The 15772-nt window shown below is 39.0% G+C and overlaps 1 protein-coding gene across 2 annotated transcripts in view; it reads left to right on the top strand.

Moving 5' to 3' along the window:
- Nucleotides 1-6758: 6758 nt before the first annotated feature.
- RPTOR (regulatory associated protein of MTOR complex 1) overlaps nt 6759-15772 on the top strand; it is a 547756-nt gene continuing 538742 nt past the window's right edge. For both annotated transcript variants that reach the window (XM_036753902.1, XM_036753901.1), the window contains exon 1: nt 6759-7727. In XM_036753902.1, coding sequence (XP_036609797.1) covers nt 7566-7727 — 162 coding nt within the window. In that variant the 5' untranslated portion in view covers nt 6759-7565. The remainder of the gene's footprint in view (nt 7728-15772) is intronic.

Below are 15772 nucleotides of genomic sequence, written 5' to 3'. Positions count from 1 at the left end.
TATCTCTGGAATAGTAGTCACTAGAAGAAGCATTAGGAGCTGAGGATAAACTAGACACCAGAGTATACAAGGAACCTAGAAAAAAGCTACACCATGCCTAAGGTGAACTTCATAAATATTCCACAAAGGAGAAAAAAGGGGCTTCTAGCAACCAGGATGTGTGAGTTATCCCTTTGCCAAACATGCTCTATAAGCTTAAGCCTGTATTCTGATGATATAAGTGGGAGAGTTTATATTATACAACCTTAGTTAAATGCCACATTTCCAAAAGCTAATAAAGTCTGTCTGAATAATTGATGTCAACTGATAATCATTGGTGGAAACATAATGGTAGGAGCTTGTGAGATTATACAGACACACACACACACACACACACACACACACACACACACACAAGATTTCCTCAGCTTCTCAAGGAAATCCCAAGAACTCTTGTGGGGTACATGTAGTTGTTACCCTCTAGGGACCAAGCCTGCTAGTAGGAGTAGAAAGGGGCAGAGTTGCTCCATGGCATGTGTTCATGGCTTCTTCTGTAATCAGGATTTTACTTTCTTTTTATTAATTATCAATAACAAAGAGACTCAAGATTCATTAGATTTCAGTGTCTTATAACTGTTTACACCAAAAGCTAAATTTTTAAGCAATAAGTTCAGTGGACAAATTTGTAATTATTTCTGAGAAAAATGTAGTTTTAATATTTGAAACTTGAATGGATCTGTGAATACTATGGGTACTTCCTCCAAAGATGCAGATAAAAATCTCACTGGACCTTCTCATCCTGTGTGACTTTTCTACCTGTCTTCCCCTAATAATCCACCCAACATTCTGGAGATCTTCTCTCTCTTGACATCGTATGCCAATAGAACATATCTGCCAGCCATTGGTTCATTGGTTATCCTCTCATCTCCAGTCTCCTGATCTATGTCTTGCCACTGGACCCAGATGGCTCCAGAGGAGAAAGGGAGGCTGCTAATTTTGCACAGCACTGCCTCACTTAAATCCAATTCACTTGCAAGTCATGGCATGACCTTCCCGATATCATGGCCCTCTTTGAGAATAAAGGACAAACAACAATTCATACCTGTTATATAGCCAACCCAACTGATTTTTTCTGTTCATATATTTCTGTGATGACATCTTTTATACAATGTTTCCTGAACAACTCTTAATTGGTAATCCTGTATGTTGCAGTCCTTTACATGCTTCTTCATTGCCCTTTGCATGAACCACAATTTTAATTTTTCAAAAACATGCATGATTTCCAGCCATACATCATCACTGAAAAAATATCAATGTTACAAAGACTGGCTTTTGGGCCAGCTAGGTGTTACAATGGATTGAACACTGACCTTGGAGGCAAGAGGACCTGAGTTCAAATCCAGCCTCAGGCACTTACTAGCTGTGTGACCCTAGGAAAGTCACTTAACCCCAATTGCCTCCAAAAAGCTGATGGACTGGCTTTATGGGTTGTCTGTCCAACCATATTATAGTCTACAGAAGAATATTATAAAAAAGAAATTATATTTTAATATAGAGGAAATGACTTATCAGTGATGGGGAAATCATTTGCAAATGATTGAAATGTGTATTAGACAACTGGTTAATTAGAGTAAAGATAAAAATCAATACTCAATTAGAAGAAAGAATGTCTTTTCTCTCTTCTCTATAACAGAAGAAGCCATGAAGTGCAATTGAAGCAAAAAAAAACTTAACTTATTTAGGATATTAATAAGGCTGACAAAAAATTCAAAATGTTCAAACCACTATGATATGTGGAAAAAATGATAGATATAACAAAGTAAGAATTAAGGGAAGTTGTCAGATAATTACCTGAGAAGACATAGTGGTTCATCAAGGAACATTTCTAAACATTTAAAGAACAAATAATATTTAGCAAACTACTTATCTTTTCTGGGCCTTAGTTTCCCCATCTGTGACTAGATAATCTCTAAGGTCCCTTTGAACTATATTACATAAACTGTTCTAGAATTCAGACCACAATTGTGTGTGACCCAATTTGTCTTATGATACAAATGTTTTTGATTTGAAAATCTGACAAAGATGATGCTAGAAATGAAAACTACATGCCAATTTTTCTTTTGAATTTAGTTGTAAAAATACTAAATTGAATCTTAGCAAAAAGCATAACACATCCAAAAATCTCCACCATGACCAAATATGGTTTGTCCCTGGAATGCAAGGCTGGCACAGAACAAGAAAAGCTACCAGGACAGTGCATCATATTAATAGGAATATAAAAATACAGGAATATATGGAACCTTTAGAAATAGGTGGCGCTCCCTCTACTAATGTGTAACATCAATTCGATGCATGCCTAGAAAGTATTCTATAAAGTTAAACTACTATTAATAGACTAGAACCCTAAGTCAGGTGCCCAGAGAATAACTGCTGCCTCAGATTTTAGGGGATACCCTGTAGGTACTCTTTCCTAATACTATAGCTATAGTATTAGTTGCCAATACTTAGAACTATAGCTCATGATTCCCTATCAGCTTTCTTCCTCTTTTATCTACCTATCTATCTATTTATTTATTTTTCTTTTTAAAAATTTAATTTAATTTATTTTAATTTAATTTCTTTTTATTTTTCTTTTTTTTCTTAAAAAAATTTTTTTTAGCTTTCTTCCTCTTAACAGCTAATTCATAGACTGACAGTTAGGGGCATCTAGGTGGTACAGTGGGCCTGAAGTCAAGAAGATCAGACTTCAGATAGTTACTGGCTGTGTAACCCTGGGTAAGTCACTTGACCTCTGGCTCAGTTTCCTCGTAATAAAAGCATCTACTTCCCAGGGTTGTTAAAAGAATCTAATGAGAAAATAATTGTACAGCACTTTACATGATGCCTAGAATACTTTAGTAAATGCTATATGAATGTTAGCTCTTATTACTATTAGACACAATTAGCTCTTAAGAAAGGCAATTACTTCCCCAATTGATAAATGGTCAAAGGATATGAACAGGCAGTTATCAGAGAAAGAAATTAAAGCCATCTATAGTCATATGAAAAAATGCTCTAAATCACTATTGATTAGAGAAATGCAAATCAAAACAACTCTGAGGTACCACATCACACCTATCAGATTGGCTAGCATGACAAAACAGGAAAATGATAAATGCTGGAGATGTGGGAAAGTTGGGACACTAATTCATTGTTGGTGGAGCTGTGAGCTGATACAACGATTTCTAGAGAGCAATTTGGAACTATGCCCAAAGGGTTATAAAAATGCACATACCCTTTGACCCAGCAATACCACTCCTAGGGCTGTACCCCAAAGAGATCATAAAAATGGGAAAAGGACCCACATATACAAAAATATTTATAGCAGCTCTCTTTGTGGTGGCCAAGAACTAGAAATTGAGGGGATGCCCATCAATTGGGGAATGGCTGAACAAGTTGTGGTATATGAATGTAATGGAATACTATTCTGCTACAAGAAATGATGAACAGGTGGACTTCAGAAAAACCTGGAAAGATTTATATGAACTGATGCTGAGTGAAGTGAGCAGAACCAGGAGAACGTTGTACACAGTAACAGCCACAGTCTGTGATGACTGATTTTGATAGACTTAGTCCTTCTCAGGAAGGGCCTAAAATAATTCCAAAGGACTCATGATGGAAAATGCCATCCAGAGAAAGAACTATGGAGTCTGAATGCAGAGTGAAGCTGACTGTTTTCTTTTTTATGTTTGTTTGGTTTTGTTTTATCTTTCTCATGGTTTCTCCTATTTGTTATAATTCTTCTATACAACGTGACTAATGTAAAAACATGCTTAATAGGAATGTATATGTGGAGCCTATATCGGATTACAGGCTGTCTTGGGGAGGGAGGAGGGAGGTAAGGGGAAAAAAATTTAAAATTCATGGAAGTAGATGTTGAAAACTAAAAACAAATAAATTAACTTATTAAAAAAACAGAAAGGTATTTACTTAGATGGCACAGTAAGGACAGAAGCTATTAAAGCATTTCCCCAGGAACTTGAGGATGCACTTTCCCACTACTACGCACAACATTTGTGGTAAGAATGGTCTGTAGAGAACACATGTCCAAGGCAACACAGCTCTGGAACTTCAGGGTCTCAATGCCTTTTCTCTCTTCTCTATAATAGAACAGTAACTCCATTCCCTCTCCTCTCACTCTCTTCTAAACCCTTAGAAGTCTGGCTTCCAAACTCATCATACAACTGAAACTGTCTCCAAAGTTATAGATAATCTCTTACTTCCCAAATCTAATGGCCTTTTCTCAGTCCTCACACTTGACCTCTCTGCAGCTTTTGATGCCGCCAATCCCTCTTTTTTTGGTGACAGCGAGGTAGCACAGTGGATAGAGCTCTGGACTTGGAATCAGGAAGACCTGAGCTCTGTTCCTGCCTCAGACATTAGCATTAGTTCAGTCATTTTTCAGTTGTTTCCTACTCTTTGTGATTCCATTTGGGGTTTTCTTGGCGAAGAAACTAGAGTGGTTTGCCATTTCCTTCTCCAGCTCATTTTACAGATGAAGAAATGGAGGTAAACAGGGTTAAATGACTTGCCCAAAGTCACACATGGTGTCTGAAGCCAAATGACTTTTCCTAAATCCAAGCCCAGTGTTCTATCCATGGTACCACCTAGCTGCTCCAGACGCTAGCTGTATGATGTAAAACTCTTTGCTAACCTTAAAGTGCTTATTATTACTCTCCTGGATTCTCTCTCCTCTCTAGATTTTCCTAACATTACACTTTCTCGGTTCTCTTCCTACCCATTGGACTACTTCTTCTCTATCCCCTTTGTTGTATCTTCACTGAGGTCACACCTACTAAACTTAGGTGTTCCCCAAGGGTTTGTCCTGGTCACTTTTCTCCTTCTATACTATTTCTCTTAGTAATATTATCTCTGATGGATTTAGTTATCATCTCTATGCTGATGACTATAAGATCCATTTATTCAGCTCTAGCTTCTTTCTCCAACAACCTTCCTTTTACCTATTAGACTTCTCAACACATCCAAAACAGAACTCATTATATAGTTAAACTCTTCCCTCTATCCAATTTCCATATTAATTTTGAGGGCACTCATTTGTCCCAAGTCCCATTGTCCCAAGTCAACCAGGCTCCAAACTGACTGACCTGCACTTATTCAATTTGTTGCCAAATGTCCTCATTTTTGTTGTTCAGTCATTTCAGTCATGTCTGACTCTTCATAACCCCATTTAGGGTTTTCTTGGTATGCCATTTCCTTCTTTAACCCATTTGATAGTTGAAGAAACTGAGGCAAACAGGATCAAGTCACTTGCCTAGGGTCACAAACTGCTAGGTGTCTGAGGTAGGATTTCAACTCAGGTCTTTGTGACTCCAGGCCTGGCACTCTACCTACTGTGACATCCAGCATTTTTTATATTCATTCATCAGCTACTCTGGCCCAGGGCCTCATCGCCTCACTCATGTAGTGTTGCAACAGCTTTCTGGTCTGCTTCAGGTCTCTCCTACTCCAGTCCATCCTCTTCTCAGTATCCAAAATGATTTTCCCACAGGGCAAATCTGATCATGTCACTTCCTCCTCTCCCTGCCCCCCATGTTGTTGTTCAGTCATCTTTTCAGTCATATACAACTGTTTGTGACCCCTTTGTGGTTTTCTTTGGCAAAGATACTGGAGTGGTTTGCCATTTCCTTCTCTAGTTCATTTGACAGATGAAGAACTGAGGCAAACAGGGTTAAGTGACTTTTCCAGGGTCACACAGCTAGTAAGTGTCTGAGACCACATTTGAATTCAGAAATGAGTCTTTCTGACTTCAGGCCCAGCATTCTATCATTAATGGCAGGGACTTTTTTATTTTTTGCTTTTCTTAGTATCCCATTTGTGGGCTTTTCTCCCCATACAATACATAATAAGTGCTTAATAAATGCTCCTAGACTTGATTGGAAAAGGAGAAAAATGGGAGGGAATGGGAGATGAAGTTAAAGAGTTTTGGAATGTAAATAGAGAGAAAACTTGAAGGATTACTTTCTTGGTCTGACCTCACTTTAAGTAGCTGGTCCCATTATATGCAAATGAACCACCCTGGGTCTTTATAGTAACCTGGGGAGGAGTGGGGAGGTTGGGACTGGACTGATAAGGACTTTTCTAGTCATACTATTCTCCCTCCACTATGTGTGTGTGTGTGTGTGTGTGTGTGTGTGTGTGTGTGTGTGTGCGCGTGTGTGTGCGTATATGTATATTTAAAGAAATGTGCCCAGGAAGGGGAAATGCATTGTTCCAGGGTTTACAGACATCACTAGTAAGCCGTCACAGAAATTTGTCTTTTCTTTCACCATGTTGGCCCCCAAAATAAAACTTCCACAAACAGTAGAATCCTTAAAAGAAGAGACCCCTGGCATCACCCAAGATCAAGAAAGAGCGATGGCTTTAAAGGTACTTTTTGTGAAATTTGAAGATGGTCCTCACTAACTTTTCCATCTTAGTACATAGTACATAAAAATCTATCCATATCTCTCTCTCTCTCTCTCTCTCTTTCTATTTGTTTATCTATCTCCCTTTTCCCCAAAAGAAAAAAACTAAGAAAGGAGAAAAGAAAAAAAAAGTATTCCTCAATGCCATTCTACTTTTTCCTTGATCACTGAGGTGATAAGTGGCAGTTGTAGAGACTTTTCTCTTCCTACTGCTTTGGCGGACAGCTCCACGAATTTCCTGAGAAAGTTTGGCCTTCTGGGGGCTCCGTAGATCGCTATGCATTGTGGGCCTTAGCAATATGGCGTCCCCCTTGGTGTGCTGATGAGCGGAGTTTCTCTCTCTGTCCCTGGACGAGGAGGGGAAATTCCTCAGCTCAAACGATCTCTTTCCCAGTTGCCCAGGAAGGTCCCGTACCTGGCGTTTCCCATCTCCCTGCCCTCAGGCCTAAGGGAGTGGCGGGGGCCCTGGGGCGGGGACAAGGCAGGCCTCGGGAGCCCGGGGTAGACTTGACGAAAGCCTCCCGCAGGCGGACACTATGGGCCGATCTTGGCTTCAGCTGCAGCAGCTCCGGCTAGTGCGGGGTCCGCAGGGCTGAGAGGCAACCCGAGGAAGATCTCCGTCCCCTGTTCCCCCTCGCCTGGCCTCTGCTCGGATTTCCTCCCGCCTGCCCCGCGGCACGCAGGCAGTGATAGCTTGCGACCTTCCCGCCCGCCTCCTCGGGATCGTCTAGAGGCCGGTCCAGCCGCGGGGGCCCGGAGCAGGGTCATCGGAGGCCCGAGGGCTCCCACGCTTTTGACAGCTGCATTCTCAGCCAGCCCGGGGCCCGATCCAACAGCCCGCGGGGGAGCCGGTGTGGCCTGAAGTCCGGGGCTGCGCGGGCCCAGCGTGCGCACCTCCCCTGGCCCCTGGCCCTAGGGTTCTTGGTATTTCCACGCGGAGATAAGGCTCGGGAACTTGGATAGCCCCCCCATTCCATACTAGGACGGCCTCGCAGATCCCCTCTTTCCCCCGCCCTCCACCCCTCGTCCCCGTATTTCATCCTTTCTGGTGCCCACAACTCTTTAAGGCTGGAGGTTCTCGAGCGTTTGCTGCCCAGGACTCCCCCACCTCCTCCCACCCTCATGGAGTCCGAGATGCTGCAGTCACCTCTTCTCGGGCTGGGGGAGGAGGACGAGTCCGACCTGACCGACTGGAACCTGCCTTTGACTTTCATGAAGAAGAGGCACTGCGAGAAGATTGAAGGCTCCAAATCCTTGGCCCAGAGCTGGAGGATGAAGGACCGGGTAAATAAACGTCCATGCATTCCCTTTAACTGTTGTTATTTTTCCCACCAGGGGAAACTGACTTTAGTACCTGTGAAGCCCCGAGGAGTATCCTGGGTTTGGTGACCTACGAGTCACATGTTGCATGCGTATATCCTACACATAGCAAGCAAGTAGTGCTTCAGGCTCTAGTTTTTTTTTTTTTTTTTTTTTTTTTTTTAAGAAAGACCAACCTGAAACCAGTGTTTTCTTCAGGTGACTGATAAAGTTAAGTTAGAATTAACGTAGAAGGAAGCTTACTTTATGGTTACCATTTTGTGTACAGCTCAAGGGACTTTTTTCAGTGCCATTCTGACTTTGAGAAGAGTCAATTACAAACTATAAACTAATGCTTATAATTAGTGACTAGTCCACTTTTTTTACTTTTACTACTTATTAAAATGAAAAAAATAAATATTTTGTGGTAATCACGTGGGGCCACAAGTAGATTTAAGTTATAGAAAATGGCCAGAACTACTGCGGGAGGTGGCAGCTGGTGAGAGGAACTTTTGTTTTCAAGATAGATAAGAATTGGACTTGTGATTTTATTACTATAGGGGGCTCCTAGGTGAAGAAAACTTCTCTATGCCAATAATGCATATCTACACTTCTGCAACTTGCACAGAGCACTGAGAGGTTAAGGGACTTGGTCTAGCCAATATGTATCAGAGGTGGGTCTTGAACCCCAGTGTTCTTGGCTTCTCTATATCCACCATTCCCATGGACCCTCTTTGTTTTCAAGACCCAATCAATTTTTAACATTCTAAGTAACTTGTCATAACTCCAAACTTTCCATATTTTACATGGCAGGAAGTTGGAGAGAGGACTTCCTATGCAGTGAATTAGGTAATGTGGATTGGAGTGCCAGGCTACTGTTTGGGGTAGAGAGAGAAGAAACTACTTGTGTTGGCATGACTTTGGGAGGTTTCCAGTGGGGAAGGAGATGAGTTAGCCAGCTAGTATTACTCTATCTGATATTCATATGCATTGCATGTAAATGTAACTTTCATTGCAATAACCAAAGAAAATGAATTGGACTACCCATTTCCCAGCTTCTTTTTCTTTTCATTTAAATCTGATTACACTATAGGTGAAATCTTTAGTATTCCCTTCAATCTTAAGTATTCCCTTAAAAACAGCAATAGGTATAAAATTACATAGGAAAATTTCTAATTTATCCAGTCTTTAGTAATTTTGGTATTGTAGTGACCTTTATTTATAAAGTGAGTGGAGAATATCTTGCATAGTCCAAAAACTAAATTGAAGTATAAATGAAAAGATCTTCAGGGATTTGTGGACATTCTTTGGAGTTAATGTGTCTCTTTGATACCATTTAAAGGCTTTGTAGTTCTTGTGGTTGCTGTGAGTAGTTGAATAGCAATATTTTGTAAAACAAATTCATCTAATTTCTTAAGTATAGTCTTTGTGCACTCTGGTCTTTCCTGAAAAAGCATCACATCTTGTTTTTAATATGGCAGAAAAGTCTTTCATAAGGATTGTTTTGTTGTGAGATGTAGCTGCTGTTCTAAGTTCGATGCTTCAACTGGCCAAAAGTTATGTGATTTCTTTTAACTTTAACTTTTTAAAATTAAAATTCTAAATTGGGAAAGGCAAGACTCCTTAATAAGCTCTTTACAGAACAATGAGAAGAAAAATAAAAGTCCTGTAGTTCTGAATACCTTACTGAGAAGAATAGTTTAGGAAGTTTTGGAAGAAGATAAGTACGTATTTGGATCACTGGCTGTGAAAATAGTCTACACCATAAGTTTGTTGTATCTGACCTTTTGGAGTAATTATAGAATCAACAATTATCTTTCCATTCAAAGATGCCTTGGGAAGTTGGGTCTATGACTTCTCTCAGACCAGCCACTTGAGGGGATGTCACGTAAGAAATTTTCGTTAGAGAGACAACCATAAGCAATCAGTATGGTTCCAGGAATATAGGCCAGACTATTCCATTGTGCTGTAAGGCATCTTTCATCATGGTTAATTGAACATCATACTCATCAAAAAGTTTTGTTAAGTAGCTAATTGCACTGTTTCATCATAGGATCACAGATTTAGAGTCGGTATTGACCTTAGAGACTGTTTGGTCCAGCCCTTTGATTTTTCAAGGCTCAGAAAGGGGAAGTAATTTGTCCAAGGCCTCAGGTGGGATGTAGATCTGATCCTTGATCTCAAGTAATTTAACCTGACAGACAGACGTGCCTGTGTGAGGGGTAACTATGAAAGTAGTAGAACAAATTCCATAAAGTAGCCATTATTTTGTAGTCATATGGTTGTATGGTACCATATTGTTAATTGCATAGTAAACTTTTTAAGGGTGAGAGTAGGATAAGGAGGTACAAGTTTAAGATATTGGGTTGATAAAGTAGCTGTAGGAACCTTAAATTTAGCTTGAGCTTGGTGAAGGAAATTTGCCAGCTCTTTTTTTGACGAATTGGTAAGACTGCCAGATTTATGCTCATTCAGGAAAGAGGCCCTCACAAGTGACTTTAAGGGGGAAAAGAGTCTCGGGCTATAATTTATTGGAGGGAATCCCTTTAGGAACAGTGAGGGAACCAATGATGGAACATGTACAGCATTAGGAATGTAGCAACTGATACTGGTTATCTTTACTCTGGCAATAGTCAAATGTAACCCTAACATTATGCTGGCCATGTGTAGCTAGCTGGCAGTGCTTTGTTAATGCTTCTGCCTTACATTGAGCCATGTAGCTTGGGTTAGGAAAAATAGCCAATTGCTTCTGCTATTTCTACCAACAGATTAGATATCTATGAAAAATAACTCCTCACAGAAGGAATTACTGGTTGAACTTTTTTCCTCTTGTTTCCCTGGGACATCTTCATCCCTCTCCTCCCCACCCCCTCTCCATTGGTTGATATTTAAAAGCTAAATTTAGTGTATAAATTGAATGGATCTTACAGAAATATCAAAATTTTTGTACCATAATTTTTTTCACTTTTCTGTTGAGGGACTTTTAACTGTCACCAAACTCTCATGGGATACATTTTGTCTAGCTCCATAAACAAAATGGGAAAACCTGATGTTAAAGTGTTTTTGTGAATTCAGAAATGAATGAGAACCTTTTTCCTCTCATTATCACCTTGTAGAATTCTAAAGTTGGTATTTTAATAAGAGTGCAGGTGGTTATATATAGATGGATCATGGGATCATAGCTGGAAAAAAAATCTAGTCCAACCTCATTTTACATAGGAAGAAATTGAGACCTAGAGAGGTTAGTTGACTTACCCAGTGTTTCAGTTAGTAAGTAGTAAGCATTAGAGGCAGAATTTGAACCCATGTCCTCTCTTTCCAGAGCTAGTTCTCTTTTAGTCTATACCAAAAGCATATTCTCAACACTTTTTATTCTTAAAGGGGAACTAAGAGTAGTGTAGTAAAAGCCTAGAGAGGAGAGAGTGTCCATGAAGGGGAGGGTGGTGGTCTTTATATGTTGTCTCTGCCATACTCCCTCTCCATCTGCAGTTTTTCATTCTGTTCACCTTTTATTTAAAGTTGACTAAAATTCGCTTTGGTCATCCACACCACTCGTTGTAGTAGGGATACTTTTAACATTTCCTTTTAGCATGATTCAGATACCTAGGAAATGCTATTTCTGTGAAAGCACTGACACAATATGTTAATCTTTTAATTTTATTTTTAGAGATAAGGAGCAGGCTGACATCAGGTGCTGGTAGTTGTGCCTTTATAGAGAATTTAGAACCCTTAGAGATAGAACAGGAGTGCACATGAAACTAAGTGAAATTTTTTTTTTCTGAAAAAAGATCATGATTTCTTATAGGAGCTAAGTATATCTAGTCCTTGATATTATCTGTTTTTTCAGATTAAAAAAATCATTGACTAAATTCAGATATTTATTCCTAATTTTTGAATAATATTAGCTATCATTATCAGGAAAAATCCCCCACAACATTGAATTTTTCTGTTGTTTCGTTACGCTCCAACCTTAACTCAATACTTATATGCAAAGGGAAGTGGCTGGTACATAGTAAAGATTTGATAAATGCTTGTTGACTGACTGTGCTTCAGTCTATGGGGGAGGCCTTAATTACATTGGAGAGACAGTATTCAGCCATATGAAAAGTTCAGTAAAAATACAAGGTAATAGTTATTAAAACACATTTGAATAATGCTATAATTTAAGGAAGACTATTTGAAGTTCCAAGAATTGAGACTCTCAGACATACAGAAAAGGCTTCTGAGATCATTAGGTTGATTCTCCATGCTTAGTGCAGAAAGTTCTTTCCTTATGGCTATTGTAATGTCAACATGCATTTTTTTGTATATTTCATTTTAAAATTGTCATTCTTATGAAAATTACCCTGAGTTTTAAATGGACTTTGGAGGCTTTTAAAAGCTATTTCTTCAATATAAAAAACATGTGGTGGGTAGATTAGACTGCAGCTGCCTAGTGCTTTATGCTTGAATTAAGAGGTAATGGTATCTTTTTAGGACTACCTGAAACTCCTTCTAGTGTTTTTTTTTTGGAGTTGAAACAAGTCATTTCATCAAAGTTTCCTCTCTTTAACAAAAAAGTTCCCTCTCATGTAATGCAGGAATCTCTTTAAGACAACCCCTGACAGATGATTGTCTAGATTTTGCTCTAATACTTTCAGCAAAATTAGTAGTTATATTGACTATGTCATTATATTATAAATATGTATACTGCTGGATAACAATCCACAGGCCATCTACTTCCAGAGGACATACCTACTATCAATCAGTGGCCTCCTACCCACACTTTTAAAGGCCTAAAAGTACCCTGCCTGTCAATTAAAATATAACACTTCCTTTTTTTCCCAAGGAAATTATAATTTGAGCAGGTTCTACTTCCTTTTTTTCCTCTTGTTAGTTACTACATTTATCTATTCTAAGTTCAAATCGAGGATGTCACATTTAAGTTTTTGTGAATTGTAGCACAATTGAAGCGGTAGAAAAAAAATAGCTATTTCTTGTGGTAAGCCTCTGTGTTGACTTCCTTATTGATAAAAGAAGGTAACACCTGTTAGCCTGGAGCTAATTATCTTGCTTTTAGATCAGTCAGTTCACTTTCACTTCTTCCTGTTCCATTTTCTGCTTTCACTTTTTTTGTTGTACCGTTTGTCAATATCTTCACTAAGAAGAGTAGGAAAAGAAAGGTCTAATAAGTAGCAAGTTGTTACTTGTTAGCAGTTCTTAGAAAAGGTCTGGTATAAAGAAGTTGAAACTGTTGATGAAAGTAAGGTTTCCTGGTGTCTGGCTTGAATATCTTAGCAGCAACAGAATTGTACTATTCTCCTTAAATTTTAAATGAGGCTAAAATCATTATTTTGGGGGTACTCTTTAATGATAGCTCTTCTTAAGGCTGCGAGAACATTTAATGTTTCCGCTTACCATTTGGTATCTTTAAAACACCAGCCCTGTTCAGGTGTCAGTGATAGGACTCTTAAAAGGTTTGCGAGTAGGTTCTTGTTTGTTCTGACGTTTTATATAAGCTCAAAAACCCAATTCCAGTTCTTGAGAGGTCTACTACATCTTGAGAAAGATAGTAACTAATTGGCTACTTGCTTGGCCAAGTCCAAATCACAACTATATTATCTGTCTTAGGTCATTTCATTCGTTCACCAAGTATTCATTCCTTCATATCTAAATCTTTCTATGGCCAGGCTAGGAGCTATGGGAAGATTCAGAAGGAATGTAAAGTGCAGTCTTTATGCTCATGGGGCTTACATTGTAATTTGAGAGATAAGGTATACATTCATATTTAAATCACAATGTTAGCATAGAGGAATTGGAGAAGGCATTTTACCTTGGAAGAAATTGGAGCCATGGAATGTTGAATGTGAGTTTTTTGTGGTAAGGGTGGGGAGATGGGTCAGGATCAGATTGTAGAAAGCCTTAAATGAGGAGCCAACGAGTCCGCATGTCTATTTAGTGAGCTGCAGGGAGTCACTGAAAGTTTTTTGAAAAAGTGGCATGGCAAGTGTTTGGTGGCTTATCATAGCAAAGAGATAATTTTAGGCTCCTGAAAATTATGCTAGTGGAATGCAAGTTCTTCTTTTAAAAAATTTTCATTTTTTTTTCCCAATTATATGTAAAAAGAATTTTTTACATTTCTTTTTAAAAATGTTTGAGTTCCAAATTCTCTCCATTCCTCCCCTCCCCACTCCCCAAGAAGGCAAGCTATTTGATATAGACTATACATGTAAAGTCATTAAAACACATTTCCATAATAGCCTTGTTGTGAAATAAAACACAGACCAAAAAACCCCCCAAATCCCAGAAAAATAAAGAAAGTAAAAAAGTAAGCTGCTGTTTGCATTCAGACTCCATCACTTCTTTCTCCGGATGTGGATAGCATTTTTCATCGTGAGTCTTTTGTAATTGTCTTGGATCATTATAATGCTGAGAATAGTTAAATCATTCGGAGTTGATCATCATACAATATTGCTGTTACTATATACATTGCTCTCCTGGTTCTGCTCACTTCACTTATCAGTTCTTATAAGTCGTCCCAGGTTTTTCTAAAACCATCCTGCTCACTTCACTTATCAGTTCTTATAAGTCGTCCCAGGTTTTTCTAAAACCATCCTGCTCATCATTTTTTAAAAATTAATTAATTTATTTTTAGTTTACAATATTCAGTTCCACAAGCTTTTGAGTTCCAAATTCCCCTCCCCCTCCCACCTTTCCCTCCCCCCCCCCATCGTTTCTTATAGTACAAAAGCACTACATCACAACTATATGCTACAACTTGTTCAGCTATTCCCCAATTGATGGGCATCACCTCGATTTCTAATTCTTTGCCACCACAAAAAGAGCTACTATAAATATTTGTGTACAGGTAGGTCCTTTACCCTTTTCTTTTTTCTTTTTGGGATCTCTTTGGTTTACATATCTAGTAGTGCTGTACAGTTTGATAGCCCTTTGGGCCTAGGTCCAGATTGCTCTCCAGAATGGTTTGGCCACTTCAAACAGAGTGCAAGTTCTGTCACTTCTGTCATTCTGGAGAAACTTTGAATAGGATCTTAATGATAGATTGCTAGCTATCCCAGAACAGATAAGAGCTAAAAGTAGGCTCACCAGTAGGTGATGAGTTCTTAGCCTATGGTAACTTAAAAACAAAGCAGGCCAGGTGGCTGTCCAACACAGTGGATAGAGTGCTGGGCCTAGAGGCAGGAAGACCTGAATTCAAATCCAGTCTCATACACTTCCTAGCTGTGTGACTCTGGGCAAATCACTTAACTTCCATTCCTTAGTTTCCTTATTTGTAAATGAGGATAGCAATAGCAGCTACCTCATAGGGTTTTGCAGTGATCAAATGAGATAACATGTACAGTGAATGGTAATGGAAAAAGAAGACTGATATAAGAAAAATCTTAAAGCAATGTTTGATAGGCTGCAGTGAGTGATTAAGATAATCAAAATTTCGATCATGGGTATCTTAGAGTTGATATGACTAGATTTATCCGTTATTAAGTGAATCAATCAACAAGCATTTGTTATGTACTGACTGTAGCATTGTGCTAGGTGCTGGGGATGCAAAGAAAAATGAAGTATTTCCTGTATATAAAGGTATTTGCAGAATAAATACAAAGTAATTATGGGAAATATAAAGCTGACAGAATCATAGAAAGACTTGTAGAAGGTGATTAGTGAGCTGACAAGTAAAGGAGACTAGGAATTCTAAAAGGTGGCATTGAGGAGAGAGTGCATTCTGTTTATGGGGGACAGGAGATGGACTGTTGTGTATTGGAAACAGTTGGAAGGTCAGTTTGGCCAGACTGTAGAGTTCATAAAAGCGAGCAGTATGTAACAAGGCAGGAATGATAGGGCAAGGGTGTGAAGGGATTTAAGTGCCAAGCACAAGTTTATATTTGATGCTTGAAGTAATAGGGAACCACTGGTGTTAATTCAGTAGAGGAGTAACATGGTCAGACTGGCACTTTAGGAAAATCACTTTAGCAACTGAGTTTAAGATGGATTGGAGTGGGGAGAGAGTTGAGGCAAGGAGACCAACTAGAAAA

This window comes from Trichosurus vulpecula, chromosome 4, assembly GCF_011100635.1.
Source record: "Trichosurus vulpecula isolate mTriVul1 chromosome 4, mTriVul1.pri, whole genome shotgun sequence".
In the NCBI taxonomy this organism is placed as follows: domain Eukaryota; kingdom Metazoa; phylum Chordata; class Mammalia; order Diprotodontia; family Phalangeridae; genus Trichosurus; species Trichosurus vulpecula.
This window is presented reverse-complemented; position numbering and strand designations above follow the sequence as displayed.